This window comes from Lygodium microphyllum, chromosome 10 (assembly GCF_053477565.2).
Source record: "Lygodium microphyllum isolate KBCC chromosome 10, Lygodium_microphyllum_v1.1.10, whole genome shotgun sequence".
Lineage (NCBI taxonomy): Eukaryota > Viridiplantae > Streptophyta > Polypodiopsida > Schizaeales > Lygodiaceae > Lygodium > Lygodium microphyllum.
Window position 1 is genome coordinate 18474948 of NC_141144.1, and position 14742 is coordinate 18489689.

The 14742-nt window shown below is 39.2% G+C and overlaps 1 protein-coding gene across 3 annotated transcripts; it reads left to right on the forward strand.

The window, feature by feature from the left end:
• Window positions 1-4907: 4907 nt before the first annotated feature.
• On the forward strand, window positions 4908-7738 carry LOC148029760 (uncharacterized). 3 transcript variants are annotated; one of them, XM_087686073.1, is made up of 4 exons: window positions 5025-5158; window positions 5249-5385; window positions 6054-6235; window positions 6994-7738. In XM_087686073.1, exons 2-4 carry the CDS (start codon window positions 5326-5328, stop codon window positions 7352-7354), a joined length of 603 nt encoding a protein of 200 aa, XP_087542199.1. In that variant the 5' UTR covers window positions 5025-5158; window positions 5249-5325; the 3' UTR covers window positions 7355-7738. The 3 variants fall into 3 exon arrangements, with proteins under 3 accessions (XP_087542198.1, XP_087542199.1, XP_087542200.1); XM_087686072.1 differs by lacking the exon at window positions 5249-5385 and having other exon boundaries at window positions 4908-5063; XM_087686074.1 differs by lacking the exon at window positions 5249-5385 and having other exon boundaries at window positions 5026-5158.
• The last annotated feature ends 7004 nt before the right edge of the window (window positions 7739-14742 follow it).

Consider the following 14742-nt stretch of genomic DNA (forward strand, 5'->3'; position numbering starts at 1 on the left):
TAGTATGACATCTCAATGCAGGTAAGTTAAAAATCCTTTCATGCATTCTAGTTTTTAGGGATGCATGTTGTATTATAATTTACGATAGATCAAGGGAAGACTTATTGATATGAGCACCTCTTAATTATAAAAAACCAAAGAGTAAAGAGAATGGTATATCCAAAACATAAGAGTAGTTTACTCAAGGACAAGTAATCCATACCTAGTTAACTTAGATATTACGTAGGTATATGTAACTTGTGGAGGATTATGATATTGTTTAGATAATAAGTTAACTACTAGATGCAGTAAAGAAAGGGATTTTGGGACTTGTTTTATTTAAATGGGAGATTGAAACAGTTTACCATTCAACATGCAATCAGTGCAAATAGGTTTTAAAAAGAACCCTTTCATGTTATACCTTCCTTAGGGGTACACATTGTAATTCATTATATACAAAGCCAAGACATGCTTTAAAAACTAGGTAAATCAAAGATAAAGCACTCATGATTAAAAACTCCTATCATGCACATCAAAAATAGGGGGACTAATAATCCACATAGGCCAAAGCATAGTATAATACACACTTACATGTTAAGATCTATCACACTTGGCGAGTCATCATTGTCAGTATCAAAGCCACAAGGATGAAGTTCTTGATGCAAAACTTTGATGTGATTGTTGATAAAGACCTTGGTGCAAATTTGGAAATCAAAATAAAAGAAGAAATAAATTGTTGTATTATAACTAGAAGCTAGAGCACTTTTTATTGAATATAACCACCATTTATAACTACAAGTCAAATAATCAAAGGTGAAGCGGTGATGTTTCCCATAGAATTCATGGAGAGAGAGAGAGAGAGAGAGAGAGAGAGAGAGAGAGAGAGAGAGAGAGAGAGAGAGAGAGAGAGAGAGAGAGAGAGAGAGAGAGAGAGAGAGAGAGAGAGAGAGAGAGAGAGGAAAGAAAGACTTAAATCATAGAGAAAAGAGGGAAGAATAAATATTAGCCCAATATTATTTTTGTCACTGAGTTCAAAGCCAAGAGAAGAGGGCTTTTAATTAGTTGTTTTGTTTTTCTTGTGTGCACTTTAGGGTTTATGTGATATGAGTGTGTTTGCATGTGTGTGTGTGTGTGTGTGTGTGTGTGTGTGTGTGTGTGTGTGTGTGTGTGTGTGTGTGTGTGTGTGTGTGTGTGTGTGTGTGTGTGTGTGTGTGTGTGTGTGTGTGTGTGTGTGTGTGTGTGTGTGTGTGTGTGTGTGTGTGTGTGTGTGTGTGTGTGTGTGTGTGTGTGTGTGTGTGTGTGTGTGTGTGTGTGTGTGTGTGTGTGTGTGTGTGTGTGTGTGTGTGTGTGTGTGTGTGTGTGTGTGTGTGTGTGTGTGTGTGTGTGTGTGTGTGTGTGTGTGTGTGTGTGTGTGTGTCCACCCCTTTCCCAATGTAGGATCAAGTAGTGGGGAGTAGGCCCACCAAGCAGCCCTATTCTCCACCAAGTGAGGTAATCACCTTGTTGATATCAATTCTCAATCCAAATCTACATCAGAGTCTTTACCAATAGTCACATCAGTTTTGCATCAACAACTTCATCCTCATGGCTTTGATATGATGACAATGACTCTTAGGTGTGACAAATCTTGACATATAACTTTGAATAGCTTTTATCATTTGAGTAAATTGTGATGTGCATATTATACTTTTCTTTCGTTTGTCAGCCACCCTCTAATTTGCTGTATATGAAAAGAGTTTTTAACATTGAGGAAGGTATAACATCCAAGGGTTTTTTATTTGATTGATTTGCACTAATTACATGTTGAATTGGCAACTATTTCAATCTTCCATTCGGATTTAAAAATGTCACAAAATCTGTTTCTTTGCTACGTCTAGTAGTTAACTGATTATCTAAACAATGTCATAATCCACAGATTACATATTCCTATGTAATATTGAAGACAACTAGGTATGGATTACTTGTCCTTGAGTAAATTGCTCCTAGGTTATGGATATATCGTTCTCTTTAACCTTGGGTTTTTTATAATTAAGAGGTGTTCATATCAATAGGCCTTTCCTAGCTCTATAGCAAATTACACTGCAACATGTAGGCCTAGAAACCAGAATGCATGAAAGAAAATTTAATTGAGATGTCATATTGTATGCTAAATTTGATCCAACTTTAATTATCAAATCAAGTAAAGCAGGCAAATAATCATTTTCTTAACTGCATATAGTTGTAAAACTTGGTCGATACACAATATCATGGATTGATAAATTGTATCCATGAGAATGAAGTTGTTGATGTAGAACTATGACAATCAAGTTATTTGCAATGGAGCTATTTTCTTACTAGTGGTTTTTGCTTTGTTTTTATTAGCAAGTTGGTTGCACTTACAATCCAAGTGGAGATTTAGAAAACAAACCCTACTTTTTGACAAAATCCCCAAAAAACTCCTCACATTTGGTCATAATTCCAAAAATACACCTCTAATTTATTTGAAATATGAAAATGCTCCTCAAAGTTTGCAAAATTTCTCAATAGACACCATTGGTCCTTGACAAGGCTACTTGATCTAGCTCTACTCAAAGTGATGTTGCCAATCATTGCGGGTTCAACATTTTGCATATGAGGGGGATTATGTCCCTATTATAGGGTTCTCTAAGCTCATTGTGAAGGTAACTACTAGGGGTGTCTCAAGGTGGGTCGATTTGTGGGATGCAAAGAGCCTTGATTGGAAGCCTTGAAAGCAAGTGTGTAGGTAGTTTCACCTTACATAGAGCAAATTTTCATACCCCTACCTATTCCTCTACACATGTGCACACATTACCTCTTTGCTTGCAATGAGAAAGGAGTGATTGAAATCTTATCTTGTTTAAATAAGATATCAAGCTAAGTAAATTTTATTTACCTAAAATTGGTTTACTTAAATTGTATTCTCTTTGCTTCATTTTGTACTCCCCAAGATCTTAAGCTCCATTCTCCACCTCTCAAGTAAACTCCTACCGCATCATTTTCCTCTATCTCTACCTCTTCTTCCCCCACCTCTCTTACCACCTCTTCTTTTCCTACCTCTCCCTTGTCACCTCATTTTCCCATAGCTATTGCCCTAGTTATTTCCCTATGAAAGCCATAATTCTACACACACACACACACACACACACACATGCATGTGCGAACCCCTTTCCCCCTCATTTCACTTACAATTAATCCCCATATTTTGATTTCAAAATGCACATAAGCACTTACACACACACACAACACATAAAAACATGCAAACACACTCATATTACATAACCCTTGAAGTTCACACAAGACACAATAGCTAATTATAAGCCCCCTTCTTTTGGCTTTGAACTTGAAAGCTGAAATAATATTGGGACAATATTTCTTCTTCCCCCTTTTCTCTATGCTTTTATTCTTTCTTTCCCCTTTCTCCCCTAGAATCTCTCCAATAATCTTGCTGACAACATTGCTGCTTCACCTTTGATTCTTTGACTTGCAATTATAAATGGTGGTTGGATTCAATCAGGAGTGCTCATGCTTCTATTTACAACATTGCAGTTCATTTCCCATTTTGTTTTGATTTTTGATACAAATCAAAAGTGCAATGCGAGTGTATTTTAAGGCTTCTATAAAATAGTATAGGGGTTTGTTTGTTTTTTTTTAAGGGGGAGGGGGGGTAAGGGCTTTGTAGCTATACCAAGGTGTTACTATCAAAAACACAAGGAATAGTAGTAACTCTAAGACCTACTTAGTTTGCATTCTATGTGTGATCCCCTATACCCAGTGGTGAACCCTCATGCAAGCAGTGTTACAAGGGTGTAATCTTGGGATGCGCCTATGTTGTATCGTTTCTTTGATTAAACAATGCAATAGTATATATTGCTCTCACATATCGTGTTATCTTTCGGTGCCATGTGAGTGAATGATTGAGTGCAAGTGCATTACATTTGGTATTAGAGCAACTCTTGCTCAGAGTTGAGAAGTATTCACGAAAACAAGAGAGAAGATCCAATGCCTTGAAATCATGTCTTGATGACCCACGTCATGTCGTCCCACATCTTGATGACCCCCATCACGACAACCTCAATGTAAGCTACCATCTGAAGGTGAAAAGAAGCTTTCCCTTTACAACCACCCTAGAGCCAAGGCGCTACCCCACGACATATCACTCGGAGCCGAAGCGTGGCTTTCCACAACAACATGGAGGACAATGGAGAGAATATACCCATCCCAATGGTTGAAGAGACGAAGAAGAGCAAAGGTTAAGAATGGAGAGAAGCCCAAGAAGAAAAAGTAGCTAGATTAGAGAGATAGTTATAAAAGGCATGTCAAGCTTGTTAGATTCAATTTGGAAGTGCATACAAATGAAGGAAGAAGAGGAGGAGACGAGAAGAAAATTTGAAGAAGAGCAAGGTATAGTCTTGTATTATTCAATCAAAGAAACGATACAATATAGGCATGTCCTAGGACTACACCATTGTGACACTGCACATATGAGGGTTTACCATTGGGTATAGAGAATCACACATAGAGTGGAAACCAAGCAGGGGTTGAAGTCACTACTACTCCCTATATAGGTGTTTCTGGAACGATGCCATGGCATAGCTATAAAGCAATAGTTATTGAAAGTAACACAGGCACATCCCATGATTACACCCTCGTGAGACCACACATATGAGAGTTTACCATTTTGTATAGGGAAACACATATAAAGTGAAAATCAACTAGGGCTCAGAGTCACTACTACTCCCTATATAGGTGTTTTTGGTAGCCACAGCATGGTATAGTTAGAAAGTGATAGGAACGTGCTTATGTTTTACCGTTTCTTTGATTGAATAATACAAGAGTATATCTTGCTCTCACATATAGTGTTACGTGCAGATGCATTGAGAGGAGGTAATTTTTCCCTATTTGTTGTGAGGACATTAGGGGAATATCATGGTATTGTGCCAATGTGGATAAGGTTGACAGCTTTGGGTGTTTTTTTTCCTGTGACTCAGCTACACAAAGAGTCCACATCAGCGCTGTCTCCTTCGTCTCGCACACATCAGCTCTCAATCCAATCGTGGGTTCTCTCTCTCGCCACTCTAGACCAGGTGGGTTTCTCTGCAAACTTATTAATTCTCTCTTTCAAGGATCGTTCTTAGGCAGCCTCATGCGATTTCTCCAGGCCAGCCATTACACCTTTCAGGTAGGGTTTGCTAAATTCTGTGGTTGTCTTCTACCCTTTCCCTCATATTTGAGTGATTTACCGGCTGTATGCATATGACACATTTGACAGGAGCACATGATGTGACTGAATTTTGCATCTCTGATGAAACTCTTTCGAGTATATGAAGCAGTCGTCAGACTGCCTGCATGATGTTTAGCACGGGAGGGAGTAGCTGGGCCTTACATTCATCGATTCATTTGAATCCTGTAAGCTTACACTCATTGGAAATTTTGGGTTTGCATTATCTTGAGCACATGGTGCACACATTGGGTAGCAGTGTTGCATTTGTACATTGAAGACTTAGAAGATTTCTGTGTGGGCTGCCTAAGACCTGGTCTTTAACACTGTCATTAAGTTGCAGCCAATTCGCTGGAGTAATTCATATTCCTTTCTAGTTTGAGAACAATTAGAATCTGCAGACTGATTTTAGTGGCCGGGTTGAGCTATGTCGCTGGAGTAATTCATGTTCCTTTCTAGTTTGAGAACACTTAATATCTGCAGACTGAATTTAGTGGCCAGGTTGATCTATGTCTAGCTGTCAGCACACACTTTAGATCGATCACTTCTGCACAGGCATCCCTGCTGTAATCTGGATAATCTTACCCTCATTTTACCTGACGTGCTGCCTCCATGTGTGCATGACTCTATGTACAATCTTGAAGGAGAAGGGATCACTCCCTCAAAACATTTTGTTGATTAGTGATGGCAAAGCGATATGATTGCTTGGTAGCCATGAAGTCATTGAATGGTGGAAGATATGGACATTGCTTGGTTTTTGCATTAACAGGTCATTTTTTGAAGGTCGACTAATAATGGGAGGATTCTTACCGTTGCCTTCTGCTGCTTTGTGTTTTTGTATGTAATTGGCCTACAGGACTCCAGAATGTTCTCATTAACGTCTTCTGCATTCTGCAAGAGCCCCATTTCCTTGACACACCAAGAATCAGGAAGCAACAAAGGGTTCTTGCACCATCGGCCATGTTCTCACAATCTGCAAGTGTTCTGCCAAGCAGAAATTGATTCAACAGAGCATAGAACTGCAAATGTTTCTCGCAGGCATACCACTGAGCTTTGCTGTCAATTATGTAGCTTTTGAGTGTACTTAAAGTAAAATCAGAGCTGTTTTTCTTCATGAGTACAGTGATGGTTTTAGTTTGACCCAAAAGATAACTTTTCCATCAATAGCTGGGCAGGCGATAAATGACCATGAAAAGCTCCCAGAAGTAAGTTAATAGTCTTGGGGCATTGCACGTGATGAATTGGATTGAACATGCTCTTAAGTTGAGTTTTCGAAAGGGGCTTTTTTAGCATTGTTACAGGCTGTTAATGGGAGGAAGTTAAGCTACAGACTATGTACCTTTACAGCCCTGTTAACACTGTTGGAAAAGTGAAGACGATTGGGATATTGAACTGCGTACCGTGGCACTAAATATTTCGTGCTATTCAAGAATGAAGAACAGACTACCCTTGGTTGTCAACTGTGGAGTAATGTACTTAATCAGCAATTAGCATTTTACAGCTCTCCGATTGATACGTTTCATGTACATCAGATGGAAAACGTGAGTCTTCAATCTACAGAGGACAAGCTTGTCTTGTATGTCAGGTTTGTATAACATCAAAGAGAACACTGCGTTAGACCCATGGCCATGTGCAATAATATTGACAGCGAATAAGAAAATGTCCTTATCTTGACCTTTGTAATGTCATCAACCCTTGAATCTAGACATCTCTGATAGTTGCATGGACCAGTACTAGCATATGTATACAAAGCATCCACAATTTCATGTTTTCTAATAAAATTTCTGTGCTGACAGGTCTATAACAGTGGCAACTCTTTTAGGGATATCAGCTGAACTCTACGGCAGGCCAGAAGCTCAGGCTGCAAGGAAGAAGAATGTAGAAGCTGAGGAAAAGAAACCAAAAGAGGATAAGAGTTTGAGTGCGTATGATGCAAAGCTTCTTGCAACTTACAGAAGGAAGGAAGCCATGAAAGAAGCAATGGCAAAACAAAGGGCAAAAGCAAAGCCCATTGGAGGTTCACCTGCACCTACTGCTGAACCAGCAGCACCAGCACCTGAACCAAAACCTGAGGAGCCAACAGCCTCTGTGGCAGCTACATCAGCACCAGAGCAACCGCAAGCAGTGTCTGAATCCATTGCTCCCACTGCAGAATAGTTTCTTGTCGCTAAAATATACTGTGATCACAGAGTCTACTGCTCACTAACGAGCTGCTCTTAGCAGTGTCCATCTTAGCATTATTCTTTGATGCCCAAGATTGATGGGTTTGATAACTTTTCTGTACACATAGTTGATACAACTTTTTCACTCCACTCATTGGTTTATTGAATTGGCCAATCCATCCTAGTCCAGCATGTCAAAGCGATAATAAAATTGCGGCCAAGTGCTCACTGTTAAGGCAGTCTCTGCTTGGTGGGATTAATGAGAAGTCAGGATAAATTATAAATGCCTGAGCCTACCTATCTTCCTCAGATGGATAATAAGGATTTGTAAAGAAATGAGGCACATAGATTTATGTGGATTACCCGTTTTAATGTCTGAGCCTGCTTATTTTAATCAGAGAGATGAATAAACATGAGTTCGGTCGTAGCATAAATTGCTTTCAACAAAATCATTGTCATGAGTAGAGCAGAACTATGCAGATGGTGAATGAGTCTGAGGGGACACCTGAGATATTCTTGAAGATAAATGTAGAGCCTGTAGAAAGGTGTGGCAAGGAGAGACCTAGAGTGGCCTAGAAAGACCCAAACCAGGTTTGAGTAGAGGTGACAAAGGGGACTCATTGAGTACAGGGTCAACAGGCTTCTACCTCCAAGGAGCATCACAGCTATCATACTTAATTCGGATGGATATCCTGATTGCTCTACAGCCAAGTAGCCATGACCCAGCAATGTTGAGTACAAGCTCAATAGGCTTCTACCTCCATGGAGCTTCATATCAAGCATCCTTACATCAGAAGGAAACCCTTATTGCTCTACAACCAAGCAGCCATGACCCATGGATGATGAGTAGAAGGTCAACAGGCCTCTATGTCCATAGAGCACCATGCCCTTCATTCTTACTTCAGAAGAAAACCCTGGTTGCTCTACAACCAAGAAGCCATGACCCATGGAGGCTGGTATTACCAAGAATACAACTTGACATCTGTAAGGCACTTCTCAGTATCAACTTGGAGCAATTTGAAAACTTGGCCTCAAATTTCAAAGTTGCCCTTGCAGAAAAACTGGCAACAAAAGCCCAAGAAGAACCTACAAACTCTTAAGCAATCGTGACTACAGACCAGGCGACCAACAACACGGAGCCTATTGATTGTGAGAATGACAATGATGATCAGTGACCGGGGAAAACATTTTAAAGCACTGATACAAAAACCTTCAACTTTGACAATTTGCAGGTTTTTCCTTGGATTTTTTGGAATCTACCATTGCTTTATGCTCCTCATCTTTTCCTTGTACTTGGACACAAAGAGCTTAGCACTGCATTGTCCTATTGTTGTGCACAATGGGGGTACTTTGTCTTTCCCTGGGTTCAATAACCAGTAGTAAAAATCTTAGGCAATTCACAAATCATGATCCCCGACCAAGATACCAATATTATGGGGGGTGCCACGTACACATACCATGGGATCACCTAGTCTTGGAGTAGAGGGATTCCACTTTTCAGTGCAAGACGCCATCTCATGGGATGAATAGAACCTACAATATCCTAAACATCATGATAATGATGATGATGATGATAGTGATTCAAAAAGATGTTGTAAAGCTGCAGGCAAAAATAAAGAATGGGAAGGAGTGAAGTTGCATACTGAAATTCCTAATATTTCCCCTTGGAAGTGAAATGAGGACCCAAACTTTTACACATTATTATGCTAATATGTATGTGGCAATGATAGTTCTAAACCATAAATCGAATTCCTACGTACTCAAGATCCATGATTTGAAAATCTCATTTCTCTATGTCACATCTCTAGCTCTATTGCTCAACTTCAATATGCCAAGTTGGTGCACTTGGCTAACTCAACCTCACAATCGTATGTACTAGGGGATCCTTGCCATTGCTACTTTCTTGAGCAACCACATAATATAGGAAATTCTGTGATGCATCATTACATAGATTAGCACATACTCTATCCTCCTACATACCTCACCATGCAATTGGAAGAATGCAAGGTGCATAAGTATAGTGTTGAAACTATAACTCATGCATGCAATGAAAAATTAAAAAACTTTGTACTTTTGGATTGTATATAAGTGATACAAATTACGCATTGGGCCTTCCCTTTCATCTCTCTAAATGATCCCATGTGCTTTCCTTTTGAAGAATTTGATTCACCCTTTCTTAATCAAACTATAGGTTGTTGCTCGATCACCTTTTAGTGTAGGGTTATGCCTATCTTGTGTAAAGTGTAGGCCTTCCAAAAATTTCCCTCTTCTTTTGACAATGTCATTCACCTTTGAAACCATTAAACCTCTTCCTATTCTATTCATTTTGCATAGATCCCATACATTTTAAGAATATTCTTGCAAATGAATACGTGAGAATTCCTCCACAATTTGTTTGAAGTTTGTGAAATATACACTTCGTTGACAAAGACTCATCCACCACTTTTATGCTTCAAGAAAAATATACCAAATGAAACTAAAACTCTCAATGCTCTCTCTCTCTCTCTCTCTCTCTCTCTCTCTCTCTCTCTCTCTCTCTCTCTCTCTCTCTCTCTCTCTCATAAAAGGTAATTGTATTAATTACGAAAAAAAAGGTACAAGTTTACATGATTACAAGATACACAATGGCTCTAAGCCATCGTGTGTAAATCTCTCTCTCTCTCTCTAAAGTACTAAACGACAAAAGAGTTATAAAAAGTCGTGGCAAAGACGCAGAGGAAATTGCCATATGCCAGGGAAGTAAGTCCTCTCGAGGGAGTAAGTGAGTGCCGAGTGAGATCTATCTGCCAATGCAAGAGGCCTTTCAGCCTAGCAATATGTCCCTGAACATTATAGGCTGAATCAAAAAGAAAAGCATTCCGAATGGTCCGATTGTACCAACAACCCCAGTATCTAAGAAAGTCAAACAAGATCTTCATATGCGACTGAGCCAGTGTGGGGTATTTGGGCCGCGCAAAAACCCAGTCAAAAGGGCTTAGCGAGAAACCAACCACTGCTCGCCAAACCGCCGACAAGAGTGACCAAATTTTCTTAGCAAGAGAGCAAAAAATAAATCAATGACGGGCCAATTCCACACTGGTGGTGCAAAAGAAACAATTGTCGTTGGAGATTCGACGCTTGGAAAGGGCCCTAAGCCATTGTGTGTAAATCTCTCTCTCTCTCTCTCTCTCTCTCTCTCTCTCTCTCTCTCTCTCAAAATAGTAAATAAAGCATGTACATGGGTTGTACCTAATAATTATTAAAGATTGAGCAAACTCACTACAAGACTATCATAATTAATGATGTTATACATTAATTTTGGAACATTGTAGCATTGCTCAAATCATTGTCACCTTATGCAAGCTTATTAAAGTCAAGAAAGATTACATCACTTCACACCACTCTCTAATCCTATGATCATAACAAAATTTTCCTAATAGACTTCGCAAACATTGATGTCCCAGAATTCATAGAGAGAGCTCATTGTTGAAATTGTTATGTCTAGATAATGTCTAATCTTAACAATAGTTTCATGGTTTGTTGTGGCCATTTCATACATGTAATTACATACTAAGCAAGCTTCATTGTCTCAATAATAGAACATCCACCAACTCAAAACACAAGGGGAGAAACCTTTCATTATCATCCTTAAAGCACTCCTTTTCTTGATGATTGTTCATTGGATGAAAAACTTGAAAAAATATCACCAACATCATGACACACAATTAACACACATTGCTAGCCTTGCAAAATAAGGAAAAACACCAAAAATCCCCCTTTGAACAATTTTTAAGGGTAGGCTCAAGCATAAACTATAAATTTGTGGTTTTATGAATTGTGATTTTACTCAAACACCAACAAAAAGCTCAAGGGTAAATGTATATATGAGGCAAATATTGAACACTCACGTTGGTTTCAAGCACATGAAAAAGCCTACCTTCAACCTATGGGAGAGGCTAGAGAACTTGCACATGATATATGCACATAAAAATTTTGATCACAATTGACAAAAGCACCATCACTTCAATCATATTTTCATTGAAGATGACATAGAATTCCTAAGATTGCAACTAAAAGATTTTTATTCTTTAAACGATACTAAATGCTCAATCTTAAATAAATTATCAACATTTTTAAATCGTTCACAACATACATGATCAAGCTTATAAGCTCATGTTATCCTCGTATTAAAAATCACAATGTGTTTCCAGCTAGTTTACTTGAGCCTTGTGTGCGCATAGTTCAGCATGTACTCAATTGTGAACATTCCTAATCACAAATTTCTCATGATACAACAAAAATTCTCACAACTAGACAAAATGTTAACAAATCAAGGTTACCAAATAGCACATTGTGCAATGAAAAGGCTTCCCCAAATAAAGTTGCCACCTATGACAAAGCACCTATCTTAATGAATGATTAGTATCTTTCTAATGTTGTTGCTTGAAATAATCTCAACCCCCTCCCCTTACTTGCTTGGCACTATGTTAAGGTAGTCAAATTGCTAAGGCTCTATTACCATCTTCTAGAGGGTGCACTACTACATAAATTTCCTTTCTTTCCATATCAAATAATCTCTTTGGAGGTCCCCATCTTGGCAACAACTCCTTGTCGCACATCCATAGCTACAAGGTTATGCTCGATCAAATCTACTAATGTGACTCATTTGCCTAATAAACACGAGGCTAACAAAGTCTTTCCTTGACACTTGTTTAAGAAAAAGATTCCTCTTACAAATATTGAATATGCAATTCCAAGTTATTTGGGGGTAGGATTAGAAACAACCTAAAAATAAAATATACCATCCTACTTAGAAATTCATGAACTTTTGCACCACTTTGCCAAGCTAACAAACCCAATGTCTAATTTGTTTCCACAAGGGAACAAACTAATGTAGAATAGAACCCACTCCACATTGCCAAAACATTCTCCAAGCACACTGTAATTGTATGACCAAACTCTATACCACGGTTCATGGTGACTCAAACCACGACTTGAAGATTGCATTCCTTGTGCCTAGCTCAATAATCATAAATTGTACAATTTGACATTTGCTATACAATCATGTTAACATAACCCAATTGTTGATGGGTCCAATAGTATGTGTGCATGCATGGATGTTTGGGAGTGTGCATGTCTACACATGCAAACACACACCTCTCTGTGTGCATGTGTCCACACTGGTAAAATAATATAAAACTTGACTGATTGATTGGATATCCTATTACCATAGCCATGGCTCACTTGCACCTGCCCCTATCAAAAAGCTGTAGACTTTGTTCAAAGTCAATTCATTTTGTTCTTCTCAACTCATATGACGTTCTAAAGACCCCAACACAACCAGACAAGTTCAAGCTAACAAACTGTAGAGAAATAAGCATCAAACAGCAGGACATTGAGAAACTCACTGTTCACAGAAGTAACGAGAACTTTGACCACATGTGGCAATGAGGGGGATTGGCAGTCAGCTGCAGGAAGAGTCAGAATGGTATTTGAAAGAATAATTTACACCATCACCCTTATAGTAAGTACAAGACTGCTAAATTAGCTGTCACCATCAATTTCCTTCCTTGTGACATTCATTTCAAAATAACTTTGATCTCTGTATAATATTTATCAGCCTTCCTGTCAACTTCTCAGTTATGCCAAACAATTTGGCCAGCACTTTTACAGTAAGTACAAGACTGCTATCTTAGCTATCACCCCCACCTTTTTTTCTTCTTTGTAGCATTGTAATCAAAGTAATGTTGGAGTTTCCTCCTTGTATACCATGTCTCAAATTCCCAGTCAACTTTGTAGGCTCACTTTGGACAAAGAGATGCCACCATCATTCCTTACAGTGAGCATAAGACTGCTGTAGTAGCTGCACCATCAGTTTCTTTCCTTCTTTGTGGCATTCATAATAAAATAACTTTGGACATTCTTGTTTATATACCATGTATTAGACTTGCCAGTCAACTTTCTAGGTTCAGTTGAGACAAGCAATGATTTCATCAGACAGTAGTCCATTGTCGAAAAGGACCACTATATATCATCTCAGTTTCAATACCAACATTCATCTACACAACTTTTATGCAGTTGAAATGCAGGACTCACCCCAGCACCACAACTACATTGCTGTCCTGCCCAATTGAAGCTCCCTGGCCTTGCCTCACAAGTTGGACACAACAGCTTTCCCAGCAGACTGCCTTCCTGCACTGCAAAAGTAGGACCTAACATGTTACTTCCACTAGAACCAGGACGAAAAAAGAGCCATATATAGCAAACCCACATTGCCAACAATGCACTTAGCAAGATAGATGTACACAGATGGAGCAAGTCCAATGTATAGCATTCATGCAAACCAACATTTCCATCAATGCACTTGACAGGATAGGCATAAATGGCAAGTTCAATGCATAACATTCAAGCAAACCGACATTGTCAGCAATGCACTTCATAACATAGACATAAAATGTACAGCAAGACAAATATATAATATTCAGTCCTGATAATTAGGATAATCCTCATATCATGATACTTGCACCTACAAACGACGGTATTCAGGCTTCATATTAGATAATCATACCTACCAATGTAAGATATTCAGTCCTGATATTATGATAATTGTACCTGTCGATGTATCCTATTCAGTCTTGCTATTATAATAGTTGCACCTGACCTGCAGTTCTTCTTGACACCCACCAGTGGCCATCCACTGCATTGGCTCCACAAAAACAGAAGTGCAGCCGGAATCCTTCTGCTAATTCCTGAGGCTAAGTTCTTCCTTATTTTTTCTTCTGAAAGGCTTGCTTTTGCTTCCCTGCACATGGGTCAGAATGTTTTCAGATGATGCCACTAACCGCCGACACTTCTTGCACCGGTAAAGTTGAATCACCCTTCCATCCAACTGCTGTGGTGTGCGTTCTGAAGTGACCTTGCTCGATGATGCAGGGTCTTCTGCAAATGACGAAATCTTGACCTTTTCAACTTGATCATACGCTTCACGTTGCATGTTCAATCGAAAGACAGTTGCACTGACCGAGTCTCTCAGCACGAAATTCGGTGATGCCATGGCCATCGACCTTGAACTCTACTATCCTCGAAACAGCTTCAACTGCTCAGAAGAAAACAGGAGCATTAAGGTAAACCATGAATCAAAATAGGCTCATCTGATACTGCCCAGATGGCCAGAATCAGGACAGGCGCACTCCCTGATGAAGCCAAGCCAGACTAAGCACCTGCAAATACAGGAAAACAGAACAGGTAACAGTGGTAATGGAAACTGATCAAAGCAGAGTTCATAACGTTGCTACCATAGAACTAAACATTTGTGTGTGTAGCGTAAGAGGCCAGGTTCGATTCCGAAGGATGGACTGGTGGACTTCAGGATCTACCTGCATAGGGCACTATGAGGGTATCTAA